Source organism: Rhinatrema bivittatum, chromosome 2, assembly GCF_901001135.1.
Source record: "Rhinatrema bivittatum chromosome 2, aRhiBiv1.1, whole genome shotgun sequence".
In the NCBI taxonomy this organism is placed as follows: Eukaryota; Metazoa; Chordata; class Amphibia; order Gymnophiona; family Rhinatrematidae; genus Rhinatrema; species Rhinatrema bivittatum.
This window is the reverse complement of record NC_042616.1, coordinates 216,991,184-217,004,143: the sequence shown is the minus strand read 5'-3', so window position 1 is coordinate 217,004,143 and position 12,960 is coordinate 216,991,184. Positions and strand designations below refer to the sequence as shown.

The following is a 12,960-nucleotide window of genomic DNA, read 5'->3' as shown; positions in this document are numbered from 1 at the left end:
TAGTTATAGTGGTATTGGACTACTGTAATGTCGTTTATTGGGGGCTTCCTGGTAGCTTAATTTGGAAGCTCCAAGTAGTACAAAATATGGCCACAAAAATTGTGATGAGTACCTCCAGATGGAAATCAGCTGTTCCTCCTCTTCTGAAATTTGACTGGTTGCCGGTGAGGTGTTAGAATAAATTCAGAGTTTTGGGGCTTACTTTTAAAATCTTGCAGGGATTGGGTCCACCACATATGTCCCATAGGAAATTTTAGCTGTCATCAACTTCAAATTCCGTTGATTAAAACATACTGACATGTTAAATTGCAAAATCGATCATTTTCAATGACAGTGCCCAAATTATGGAATGATCTCCTCTGTCAGTTAGAGAGGAAACTGACTTGATGTGGTTTCGGCATAAAGTAAAAACCTGGCTGATGGTTTCTGAGCTTCCATATTAATCTCTGGGAATTGTTTGATTTGACTTGCTCTGATGCAACTCTGGCCCTATGGGTCAAGGTATGAGTGATGATGTTGAAGGTGAAGGTAGACAGTTCATCAGGCAGGGACAAACAATGATGGCAGTACTGAATAATTTGTGTATTGTGTTTTATATGTTATTTTTATGTTAATTTGAATTTGTTTTATTTTTCAGTTGATAACATGTACATTGCTTTGAAAGATTTTATTGTAAAGCTGGAAAGCGATTAACAAATGTTACAAATAAATTAGCATTCTATTTTCTTATCCTTATACAGAAGTGTCAGATAAAAGGGGATCACAAAGAAGAGCAGCAGATGCAGCTGTATATTTTGTTAGGTGATGGAATATCTTAATGTAACCCTGATTGTATTTTAATTGCAGATCACAGCTTTTTTGGGTCTGAATGGCAAAAACGTTGGTGTGCTCTGAGTAAAACTGTTTTCTACTATTATGGAAGCGATAAAGGTAAGAGGCTTTTCCATCATTAAAATGCATTTGGTTCCAAATTTGTTTTCCTTTTGGTCTTTCTTTTTTCAAAGGTTACAACCCCTGCTCATGCCGCTTGCTTTAACTCATAGAAATATATTGTACAAAATAAGGATGAAAAAAGTCAAGATGATCAATTTGCCCATTTCACCACCAGGAGCTATCCGGAAGAAAATACCTAATTCAGGTCAACTGGCAAATAAAAGCTATTGCAATTTATTCCTGGAGGAGAATAGGGCTCAGTTCGGGTGCCTGAATAGCCAAAAACTGCACACAAATGAGCATATAGGGGTTATTATTATTATTATTTAGTGATTTTTATATACCGCGGCACGTAAAGATATACATCACCTCGGTTTACAGTGAACAATAAATTAGCAACAGGCTTTACAGGAAGTAAACAATTGAAAGCAACAGGCTTTACATAAATAACGAAATTCAGGAGTGCCTAATATAACTACTTAAACTATTAAGAACAAATGCATATTCTAATTCAATAACGAAGCAGAAGAGCAATATATGCGATTAACCTGCTACAGGCCTATTCCAATAGTTAATGTCAAGTCTCAAATATTGCAAATAGGGATAGCAGGCGTAAATGGGGAACAGATAAATTAGCAGATTGAATCAAACATAAGGGAGAGAATAGTAACAGGAACCTAGTGAAACGTAAACAAGAAAACGGCATTTCAGGTTAATCGATGATCATAGTGTGAAAGCTTGTTCGAACAACCAAGTTTTGAGGTTTTTTTTGAATGTTTTATGGCAGGATTCGAGACGCAAGTCCATGGGCATTTTATTCCAGATGTTGATACCAGCTATGGAGAAAGAACGGTCTCTTGTGGTCACGTGTTTGATGTGTTTAATAGGGGGAGAGTCAAGTTTGGCTTGGTGGATATTTCTTATAGGTCTATTAGATGTACGGAATATAAACTGATCAGAAAACCATTGCATCTCTTGGTTATGTATTGATTTATGAATGAGGGCGAGAACTTTAAATGTAATCCTGTATGCTACAGGAAGCCAGTGCAGGAACATGAGAGCTGGAGTGATGTGTTCCTGTCGGCGAGTATTGGTGAGTAAGCGAGCAGCAGAGTTTTGTAGCATCTGCAATGGTTGAATAGCGTTTTTCGGGAGACCTAGTAGTAATGCGTTACAGTAGTCTAGTTTCGGCAGAATTGTGGCTTGTAACACAGTCCGGAAGTCCTGTGGGTGTAAGAGAGGTTTAATTCTTTTTAGCGTATGTAGCTTGAAGAAACCATTTTTGATTGTGGCCGAGATGAAATTCTTTAAAGAAAAGTGATTATCAATCATAACGCCAAGGCTGCGGACTTGCTGCAAATGGGGATGGTCTGATGTTGATATAGGTGTGGTGTTAGCGGAGGTGTTCTTGTGTGGCGTGATGATGAGGAGTTCTGTCTTGGTAGTGTTTATAGCAAGACAGTTTTCTGTGAGAAGATGTTTTATTTCAGCAAGGGCTGAATCCCAGGTTTTCATGGCATTAGCGAGTGAATCATAGATGGGGATGAGGATCTGTACATCATCGGCGTATATGAAATGACGGAGATCCAGTTTCACCAGAAGTCGACAAAGAGGAGATAGGTAAACGCTGAATAGAGTTGATGATAGAGAGGAACCTTGCGGAACACCTTGAGATAGATTTCTGGGTTTCGAGGTTTGGTGTCCCATCTTGACACTGTATGTCCTGTCTTTCAGGAACGATTGGATCCAGCATAAGGCGGTGCCAGTGATGCCAATTTGTGAGAGGAGAGAAAGCAGGGTATTGTGGTTGACAGTGTCAAACACAGAGGAGATATCAAGTAGCGCCAGTAAATAAGAGTGACCAGTATCTAGGGTTTTTAGTATAGAGTCTGAGAGGGACACAAGCAGAGTTTCCGTGCTATGGTTCTTCCGGAAACCATATTGTGAAGGGAAGAGTAATCGATTTTCGGCTAGAAAGTCTGTAAGTTGTTTGTTAATGACTTTCTCTAAGATTTTAGACAATAACGGGAGGTTCGAGACTGGCCGATAGTTGGCAGGTTCAGAGGGATCCAGGTCAGATTTTTTGAGTGTGGGCTTTATTATTGCGTGTTTGAGTTGCGTAGGAAAAACACCATCCTTTATGGATTTGTTGATGATGTTAGAAATAGAAGGGGCAATCCTAGTAGGAATGGCAAGGCATTGTTGGCATGATATCAATGGGGTGCAAGGCAGGTTTGATTTTTTTTTAGAATTGCTTCAATTTCTGATGCAGTTGAGGTTTCGAAATTTGAGAGTGTGGGTGATGAGCTCATGGAGCTTGTGGGCAATAAGGATACCGGCTGAGAAGGAGAGGTAAAGCGAGCCATGATATTAGCAATCTTGTCGTGGAAATAGGAGGCTAGTTTCTCACATTTATTTTTATCTTCATTATCAGGGTTGATGTTTATTGGGGGGGAAATTATGTTAGAAACATATTGGAAGAGTGCGCGCGGATTGAACTGGTATTGATGAATTTTTGCTGTGTAGAAGTTTTTTTTTGGCTTCATCAGTTGTTTTCCGATATTTGTGGAGTAGGGATTTGTATTTTTGTAGATGTGTTGAGTCTTGGTTCCTACGCCACCTCTTTTCCAGTTTACGGAGTTCGCATTTCTTATTTCTAAGGTCCGTGGTGTACCATGGTTTTTTATCTTTCTTATCTGTGCTGATCTCTTTTGTTTGTAGGGGGCAGAGTCTATTAGCTATGCAGCTGGTGATTTGATGCCAAGTGAAACAGGCCGAGTTGGCATCAGTGAGATCTAATTTCTGGAGATCTTCTGTGAGCGCCTCAATGATGTCTTCCATTTGGCATTTTTTTTCTGAATTCTATAATTCTTTTTTTAGGGTGTGTCGCATGGTGATAACAGTTGAATGTGCAGTGAGTGTCTACTCGGTAGTGGTCTGACCAAGGTATGGGGGTGCATTGGGGGTGGTCAGAGAGGATTAGAGAGTTCGTGAAAATCACATCCAGGGTATGGCCTGCATTGTGAGTTGGGCCTGAAACAATTTGTTTAAATCCGATGGCATTAAGTGTAGAGCGTATGGCTTCACATGCTGGTGTTAGAGGGGAGCGGTCAAAATGGAGGTTTAAATCTCCTAGGATGATGGCGGGTATGTTGATGTCAATGTGTTTTGTAATATATTCCGCAAGGGGCGAAGGGTTTTTTTCCAGTATGCCTGGGGGTGCATAGATTAAACAAATTTGAAGATCTTTTGATTTAAATAGACCAATTTCAATCTTGTGTGGGGGTAAGCTGGGTTGCAGGGAGAGATTGAATTTCTTTTTTGCAGCTAGTAGAAGACCCCCTCCTTTCTTTTTAGGTCTCGGAATGGAGAACATATCGTATAAGTCTGTTGGTAGTTGGTTTATTATGGAGACGTCAGTGCTTTTGAGCCAGGTCTCTGTTATTGCACATATGTCAGGGGACTCATCAGTAAGGATATCACCTAATAGTGTGGCTTTTTTTAGTAGTGATTGTGTGTTCAGAAGAAGGATGGAGAACGTCATTAATCCCATCATTTGAGTGAAGGGGGAAGTCATAATAGGAATGAGAGATTTGTAGTATGAGTTAACGGTCTTCGTTCTCATTATATTGGTGGAGAAGTTAGAGTATTTTAGAACTGGAATGTGGGAGGTGATCATGGTGAATGTGTTTGTTCTAGAAGAATCGATTACTGTAAGTGGATGTTTGAAATAGGACGATGCTGGTTGAATGCTGAGTGCTGGGAGGTTGTTGTCTGATGCTGGTTGAATGCTGAGTGCTGGGAGGTTGTTGTCTGATGCTGGTTGAGCTGAGTGCTGGGAGGTAGTTGTCTGATGCTGGTTGATTGCTGAGTGCTGGGAGGTTGTTGTCTGATGCTGGTTGAATGCTGAGTGCTGGGAGGTAGTTGTCTGATGCTGGTTGAATGCTGAGTGCTGGGAGATTGTTGTCTGATGCTGGTTGAAAGCTGGGTGCTGGGAGGTTGTTGTCTGATGCTGGTTGAATGCTGAGAGCGGGAGTACACTTTCTCTGGACGATCTGCAGTGTAGAAGCAGGAAGTACAGTTATAATGTGACCTGTGGCAGGTTACAGCTGCTCCCAGTTGGAGGGAGAGACTGAAACGCAATGATGTTTCAGTCTCTAAATTTTCAAGGACTTGCATGCTTAAAAATTAGCATATGCGCATGTAAATAGCATCCACTTTCGCAAATTCTATTTTATAGACCTCAAACGTAAGCATGTATTTTTGCATACACTTATACATGTGAAAAAAGGGGGCAGTCTAGGGGCATTCTGGGGCAGGACTGGTATTTACTGTGTAAGTTGCTATTTTAAAAGACACTTACAGACGTATGTAATTTTACACCTATTAATTATCTTGCGTAGGTGATATTAAACATGTTTTTTGTGTACTGTTGACCAGGTGAGAGTTCAGGCTGAAAAACCAGGAGGGTCTCAATGACCTGGAGAAGGACTGGGCAAACTGATGAATTAATTGATAAAACTGATTAATATGTGCGCAGTTTTTAAAATATACTGACTTACGTGTATAAATCCCACTTTATTTTCAATTGGAAAAGATAAGCACATATATTTTTAAAATAGGAAAAGTACACACATTCAATGCACATAAATGCAGCCCTACATTTCCATATTCCATCATGAATGACAAGATCAACTAATTCTGGTCTCCTTCCAATTCCATCACTGAAATCCGCCCACTTGAACATGTCCGTGAAAAAGCATTATCCATTGCTGGGCCTAACCTATGGAATTCCCTGTCACCGCACTTGAGGATGGAATCCGACATTAAAGCCTTTAAAAAAGGAGTTAAAAACATGGCTTTTTAACCAAGCCTTTCAATAATGATATCTGAATTTGATTCCACTTGTTTTGTTTTTATGTTTTTATGATTTCAATTTTAAGTATTGATTTTAGTCGCTTATTTAAGAGATTTTATGACATGTTGAAATTTATATAATTATATTTTAGAGTGCCAATTTTGAATTGCAAATGTTTTAACTGATATTTGCCCATTAATGTAAACCGACATATGTTCTACATGAATGCTGGTATACAAAAAAACTAATAAATAAATAAAAATGTTGCAGGATAAAGATAGATTGAACAAACAACACTCACTTATATTTCAATAAATTTCTTCTGAAAGATATATTTATATAAAAACTGGAGCCCAAAAAACTTTAATGAGCCAAATATTTGTATATGGTGGTAGGACTATTCATAATGCCCATGCTTCTTTAGTTTTTATGCCTTGGGTCAATTATAGTCCTATCCATCACCCTACCGAATCAGATTTTTAAAACATTTTTCAAGTATATGCAGGTAAACGTAAAGAGAACCTTACTGCCCTTGAGTTCAAATCTTTAGTAGGTGATCTTCTACATTGTCTTTGCATTACATGAACAGAAAGCCAGCCCGACATAGCACCATGTTTCGCTTAATGCTGCTTCAGGGGCATATGGCTGAAGTTGTTGCTAATTTTCCAGCATTTTCAGCTGCAAAGTTAAATGTACATACAAGGGAACACAAATTGCACACTGTCGTGATTCACATTTGGTTCATAAAATATTACCTTAAAGTCCAAACTACACCAGACAGTATAGACGCTATCTCATTATTTCATCTAAAAGAATAGCGACGTAAACTTCTCCTTTTTATACTAGATCATATGACGCACAACGTTAAGTCAGTGTTGAATTGGTACCAAAGATTTATGTCTTATTGAGAATGAATGGAACTAGTTTCAATAAGCATGTGACAATTTCTGAATGTAGCCTACCAGGATGTACTGTGTTGAGCCGAAAACTCCATGATTGTTCCTTTTTGCTCAACATTTTCACCCTGTCCCTTCCCCATCAATCTGCATGTACATGGTCCAATATAGACCATTTAAGGTATTCAAAAGAATGTTGTTTCTCCAAGCAATGTAAAACAATTGCTTTTATGCAACTTCTGTACTCAATCAAGCAAGTCCAAATTTTTTTTTTGTTTTTCCAGTATACCACAGGTTGCAAGGGGAGATAATCAAATAGATGATAAACATGGCTTGAAATGACTAGTTGTATAGATCCTTAATTTGTTGACCAGTTGATGATATTGCATTATTGGTGGCCCATTTTTGCAAACACATTTGGCATCTGTCCCCACACCCAGGGAACTGTTTCATATTGTAGTCAACATAAGAAGATTGTAAGAAAGATTGAGCTACCTTTTCCTTGATGTTATCTCCTTTTCAAAAGGCAAACATCAGATATCAGATCTGCCCCTAATACCAAATGATTTTGTAGTATGTGCCAATATTTTTTAATGATGTTACATATCTGGGGAGCCAACGTGGAATGTCTCACAATGCAAATTTGTTGGTCTGAATCTTCTCTTGTTGCAGCCATCATTAATAATTCTCGATTACTGCATAGAGCTTGGTGGTATGCACGCTTTATAGATGACAACGGATACCCCCGTTCCAAAAATCGCTGAGCCATGACTTTTGCATGGTATTTAAAGTCCTGAATTTCAGAACATAATGGAAGAATTGGTCCACAGGTGGATTTCCTTTTAAATGACTAGGATGAAAACGGCAAACAGGAGCAGATTGTTTCTTTCATTGAGTTTCCTATAGAGTGTTGTGAACAAATGTGGTTTCTTCTAGATCTGTGTGGCAAGAAATGAAATGGCCTCCAAATTAAATGTCAGCATGAGTCTTAACAGTGTGATTAATTGATTTAACCATTGTTGGAATTCTTTCAATGATGATGCAGACCCCCTCTATATTAAACAAATACAAAATCTATATATCACTTCCAACACTGGATTGACTCCCACCATTTACTAGAATAAATGTATTTTTCTTCAAAAGATGAGACATAGATGTTGAATGCTAACTTGGCTAGGTCTAGAATGAATGATGTAGGTATCTGCTGTGGAAGTGGGTTCTTGCTGAGAACCTCTTGTATGCATTCCAATGCTTGTTCTTGGGGAATTATGGTATATAGTGACTCAATGTCCATAGTCATTAGAATGTATGCCAATATGACTTAAACTTGGCTTACAGATTGCAGTATATGGGTTGTATTTTTTATGTATAAAGTTGCTAATGGCACAAAGTGTTTTAAAAATATGATCCATAAAGCTTGTGTCATGGTCTGCTATGCTGATGGGAGGAGCAATCAGATAGCAGTGTCAATCTGATGTATTCCGTAGGTGGATTTAGCAATCTGTTGTTATAGACTGCTGGAGATAGTAGTAAGTGGATTCTTGGGCCGGTGGCAGATGACCACGCCCCCAGGGGAAGATCCCGAGAGGGACCACCGGCTAGGCTTAGAGTATGGAGACAGAGACACACTAGTTCTGTTATTAAACAGAACTTGAAACCACCAGAGGTGGCAGTAGTGAGCTGAAGTGCCCGGTAGGGCTGAAGTCACTCAGGTACTGTAACAGTGATCCCTGGATGGCTGAGCTGTTGAGAAACTGTAGACAATGAGTTGGCAGGGTATACAGAGTTCATGAACAGAACTAGATGACAACACTCACATATTGGTCTCAAGATGCTCAGGAGCTGGAAAGGATAGGCCCTCGAGGAGCGAGTACCTGGTTCCAGGGAAAGCTCTGAGAGAGCGATGGTAACTCACAATGGTGTAGATAATGATGACTTCCAGGCAGAAGAGAAACAGCATATAGTCAGGGACGAGGCCCTCGAGGAGCGAGTACCGGTTCCTGTCTGTAACCTGAAAGGCAAAGAGAGTGAGCCCCCGAGGAGCGGGTACCTCTGGTAAGTCCGAGGAGGCAGAGTAGCTTAGGAGGGAACCCAATCTGAACCTTAGCCCACCTAGCCCTTGCTAACTCAACTAGTAGCAATATCAGAGACCTTTAAATATCGGAAGCGGATGACATCAACTCAGGGGGATGTCCCTGAGGTTCGCACCCTTGCTGGTACTTCACTCAGAGCGCGTGCGCCCTAGGCTTCAGGCAACATGGCAGATCTGCAGCGTTGAGCCGGCCCGGGGATGCCGGAGAGAGATGGCAGGGAGACACCGCGGCAGCCAGCAGTCCTTCAGACCTGGAGGGAGTCGTCACAGAGGTAAAGAGGGCGGAGTGAAGACGTCGGGCAGCTTGCAATAGGTGCAAGCACAGATTCCTTTGCTGAAATGATTGGCTACCCGGGGGGGGGGTGTAGTTATATATTTATGTATTTTTGGCACCAGGTATAAAATCAGTATCCTGAGACATTCTCGGATTCGAAAGTATTTCTCCTTTTTCTCTTAAAAAAATAAATAAATAAAATCGCAAATCCCTCTGTCAACACTTGTTTAACCTCCTCCTGTATTTCTGCAGTAGGATTGTTCTGCAGTAAATGATAAGCCAGTAAATTATGTAGTTGTCTGTGCTTCTCTGACATATTGATCCCGGCTCAACACTACAACACCCCCACCCTTATCAGCAGGTTTAATGATGTCTTCTCTCATAGATAAATTTTTAATAGCTTGCATTTCTTCTTTTGTGGTGTTAAAGTATTTGCTTCTTGGGGTCTTCTGTAGGTGTTCAATATCCTTTATAACCATCTGTTGGAATGTGTAGATAAATGGATCAATAGGACCTGAAAGACATCAAGTGGATGCATTTTTAACCAAAGCAATATTGGTTGTTGTGGATGGATTCTTACTGGAAAAAAAACTTTGCATTGCAATTTGCAAATAAACCTGAAACATTCACACCGAAATTGAAACTGGTTATGAACTTAAGTGGGAATGAATGATAGTCTTTTGTTTAAAACAAATTCTTCCACATCAGTCAAACTGATCAGTAAAGATACGCATATTTTATAATAAACATATATGTAATACACGTAGGTTATAAAATACCATGGTAAAACTACCTGCAACCTTACAGTTATATAGAGGTTGATATTCAAAAACCATTTAAATGGGTAACTGAAAAGTTATCCATCTAAATGGCTAGCTAGCTATATTCAAAGCCATATGCGGCTCTATGTGGCTAGAATTTAGCCACATAAGTCAGGGGCTTTCCAGGGGTGGGTGTGCCAGAGTTAGCTGTATAAGTTATGTGGCTAACTTTGGTCACACTGTAGGGCTGTGCTAAACTTGTCAGGACATACCTACCCAGCTAACTTTAAGATAGCTGGGGATATTCAGCGGTACAGCTGTGCCGCTGCATATCCATATTGAGTTAGCCGGATAGCTATATCCGGTTAATTTAACTAGCCGCTCCACGGCTGAATATCAACATCATACTGAATATGCTACCATGTACAATTGTTTGCAAGTTATCCTCCCTATGAAGAAATCATACCTGCCAAGTTCTGAGCCACAAAATACATTATCAGAGTCTCATTATCACTTTTTCAATATGGAGAATCACTCTTGCGATGTCAAATCCCTATAGAAAAGGAGGAGAAATCTCAGAGTCACAAGGTAAGCACTGATGAAAGGCAAGAAGCTGAAAACACCTGCTTGTACTTCAATCACCATACAGCCTAATTTGCATATTCTTTAAAATAGTTATTTGTCCTAGTCCCATAGGAATTAATGGAAAAACAAGAGCTCTTCAACACAGATGAAAACATGATATTTATAGTGCTAACGTTACCATTATTAGTTTGGAAAGATACCAAAAATATCCAGTGCTGCAATCTTTTCAAACATTTATACAAACCTATTCTCTGGCATCATTTCTTTGGATTAAAAGCTGCCCTGGGAATAAAGAAATAATATGCCTTACTCAAATGGTCAAATAACTTTCTCCGAGGACAAGCAGGCCCACTGAGCATGCCCAGCATGCCCAATACCAAATGTCCACAAAGGGTCCCTCTTCAGTCTTTTTTCATGGAGCTGTATGATTCGCGGTATGATTGAGCTTCGCGGTATGATTGAGCTCTAAAACTTTTGGCTTTTTGCCTATGTAAAACTTCATTTTTTTGGTTTTTCGCTGTTTTGCTTCGGTCTGTCGCTAGGTCCCTCTCAGTGCCTCTCTGTAGTCCCCCCAGTCAGGATTTTCGGAGTTAGGCTAAGTTTCCTCTCGCGGTTGGTTCCCCCCATGTCAGCGGTGACTGGTGCCCATCTTTCATTGAACCCCGCCGTCATTGTTCTGTGTTTTTCCTGTTTGTTTCCCCCCATTATGGCCGCGTCTGGTTTCCGCCGATATACCCAGTGCCCGAGAAACATGTCAATTACTGATCCTCATGAGGTTTGCATCCTCTGCCTGGGGGCATCGCATAATGTCTGGGGATGCTGCTTGTGTGCCCAGATAACTTCGAAAGGATGTCAACTTTGACTTGGCAAAATGAACAACTTCTTTGGATCGAAGAATTCCGAGCCATAGGTGGCATCGGAGGAAATCGGAGCCACACCAATGGACACCACACCATCAACATCGATGGAACCGTCGGTTCTGTCGATATTGCTGGTGGATAGGGGTGCCGGAGACCCATTGCTGTCTGTCTCCTCCAGGCCAAGGACATTGGGTTCCTCGTCCTCAACCTTGGCACTGGGGAAAGACCGGGCTGAGCATTGTGGGAAGTCCAAGAAACATCAGCGCCAGTCCCTTCTTGATGCACAGTGCTGGGCACAGGGATGCACCAGCTTTTGCTGTGATGCCCCCAAAGCGACCCCATGGCGAGGAGCACCAAACCTCCATCAATGCCCGTGGTCCACGATGGTCTTCACTGGTCTTTGTGAAAGTTGCCAGTCCCCCTCGCGGCTCTGAGGAAGATCTGGCCACCCCTCCATCCTCCCAGTTAGTGTTGGCATCGGCAACATTTGAGGAAGAGCTAGATCATCGATTCCAGCTACCAGTGGAGCAAGTGCTGCAGGGCTTCAGTCCCAAGGCACCGACAGCACCGGTGCCAGTGTCAGCCATGCTTGTACCATTCCTGGAGAAGCTCTATGTGCTCATTGGTGCTTTACCAACCCAGCTGGCATCAGTTCCTGTGATAGTACCGAGGCCTCCCCCTACCGATATGGTGGTCATCACCAGATCCTTCTCTGAGGAAATTCTGGCCTCAGCCAGTGGTCACCTGTCCAGCGTCATCAGTGCCTGAACCTCTGGACATCAGCCGAGCATCTAGGGCTCCATCCCCTGTGGTATACAATGAGGATGAAGGTCCCCATGACACCTGGAGGGATGATCAGACTGAATCATCCTCCAAGGATTCAAATGGTCTCCCATTAGACCCTACTGTTCCAGAGGAGTGAAGGAAGTCCCCGCCTGAGGACTTAACCTTTGCAGAGTTTGTCAGGGTGATGGCAGAGACCATCCCATTCCAGCTTTTGACTGAAGACATCAGGCACAAAATGCTTGAGGTTCTCCAGTTCATGGAGCCTCCTAAGGAGATTGTGGTGGTCCAGGTACACGAGATCCTTAGAGTTGCTGCTGATGATTTGGGAAAACCCTCTCACAGTGCCTGCCATGAATAAGAAGGCAGACGGGGTTTACATCGTCCAAAAGGCTGCTGGATTCGATAAGCGTCAACTATCCCACCAATTGGTGGCAGTTGAATCCACCTTCAAGAGGGCCTAGCGCCCTTGGACCCATTCCTTAGCACCTCCGGGGAAGGATCACAGAGCGTTGGATGTTCTTGGGAGGAAGGTGTTCCAAGGCACCATGCTTATTGCCCACATCATTGCCTACCAGCTCTATATGAACCAATACTCGCAGAACATCTGGAAGCAGCTGCCTCAACAGCAGCAAGACACGCTTGTGTCACTGGTGCACAAGGGTTTGGAGTATGGAAAACACAAGGTCCATGCAACCTACAATGTTTTCAAAATGGCATGGAGGGTCACTGCAGCGGGAATCAGTGCCCGCAAACTTGCATGGCTGCGATCCTCGGATCTCAGACCAGAGGTATACAGGAGAAACTCGCTGATGTGCTGTGCACTGGAAAGAATCTCTTCAGAGATAGAGTGAAGGATGCTGTGGCACAACTCCAGGACTATCATGAATCCCTCCAACAACTCTCCACCAGCACTCC

General features: G+C 41.8%; 1 protein-coding gene across 3 annotated transcripts in view; it reads left to right on the top strand.

Annotated features, from left to right (window-relative positions):
• The window catches only part of SKAP2 (src kinase associated phosphoprotein 2), a 525,725-nt gene that overhangs the window by 306,900 nt on the left and 205,865 nt on the right, over nt 1–12,960 (top strand). For all 3 annotated transcript variants that reach the window (XM_029589160.1, XM_029589159.1, XM_029589161.1), the window contains exon 6: nt 847–930. In XM_029589160.1, coding sequence (XP_029445020.1) covers nt 847–930 — 84 coding nt within the window. The remainder of the gene's footprint in view (nt 1–846; nt 931–12,960) is intronic.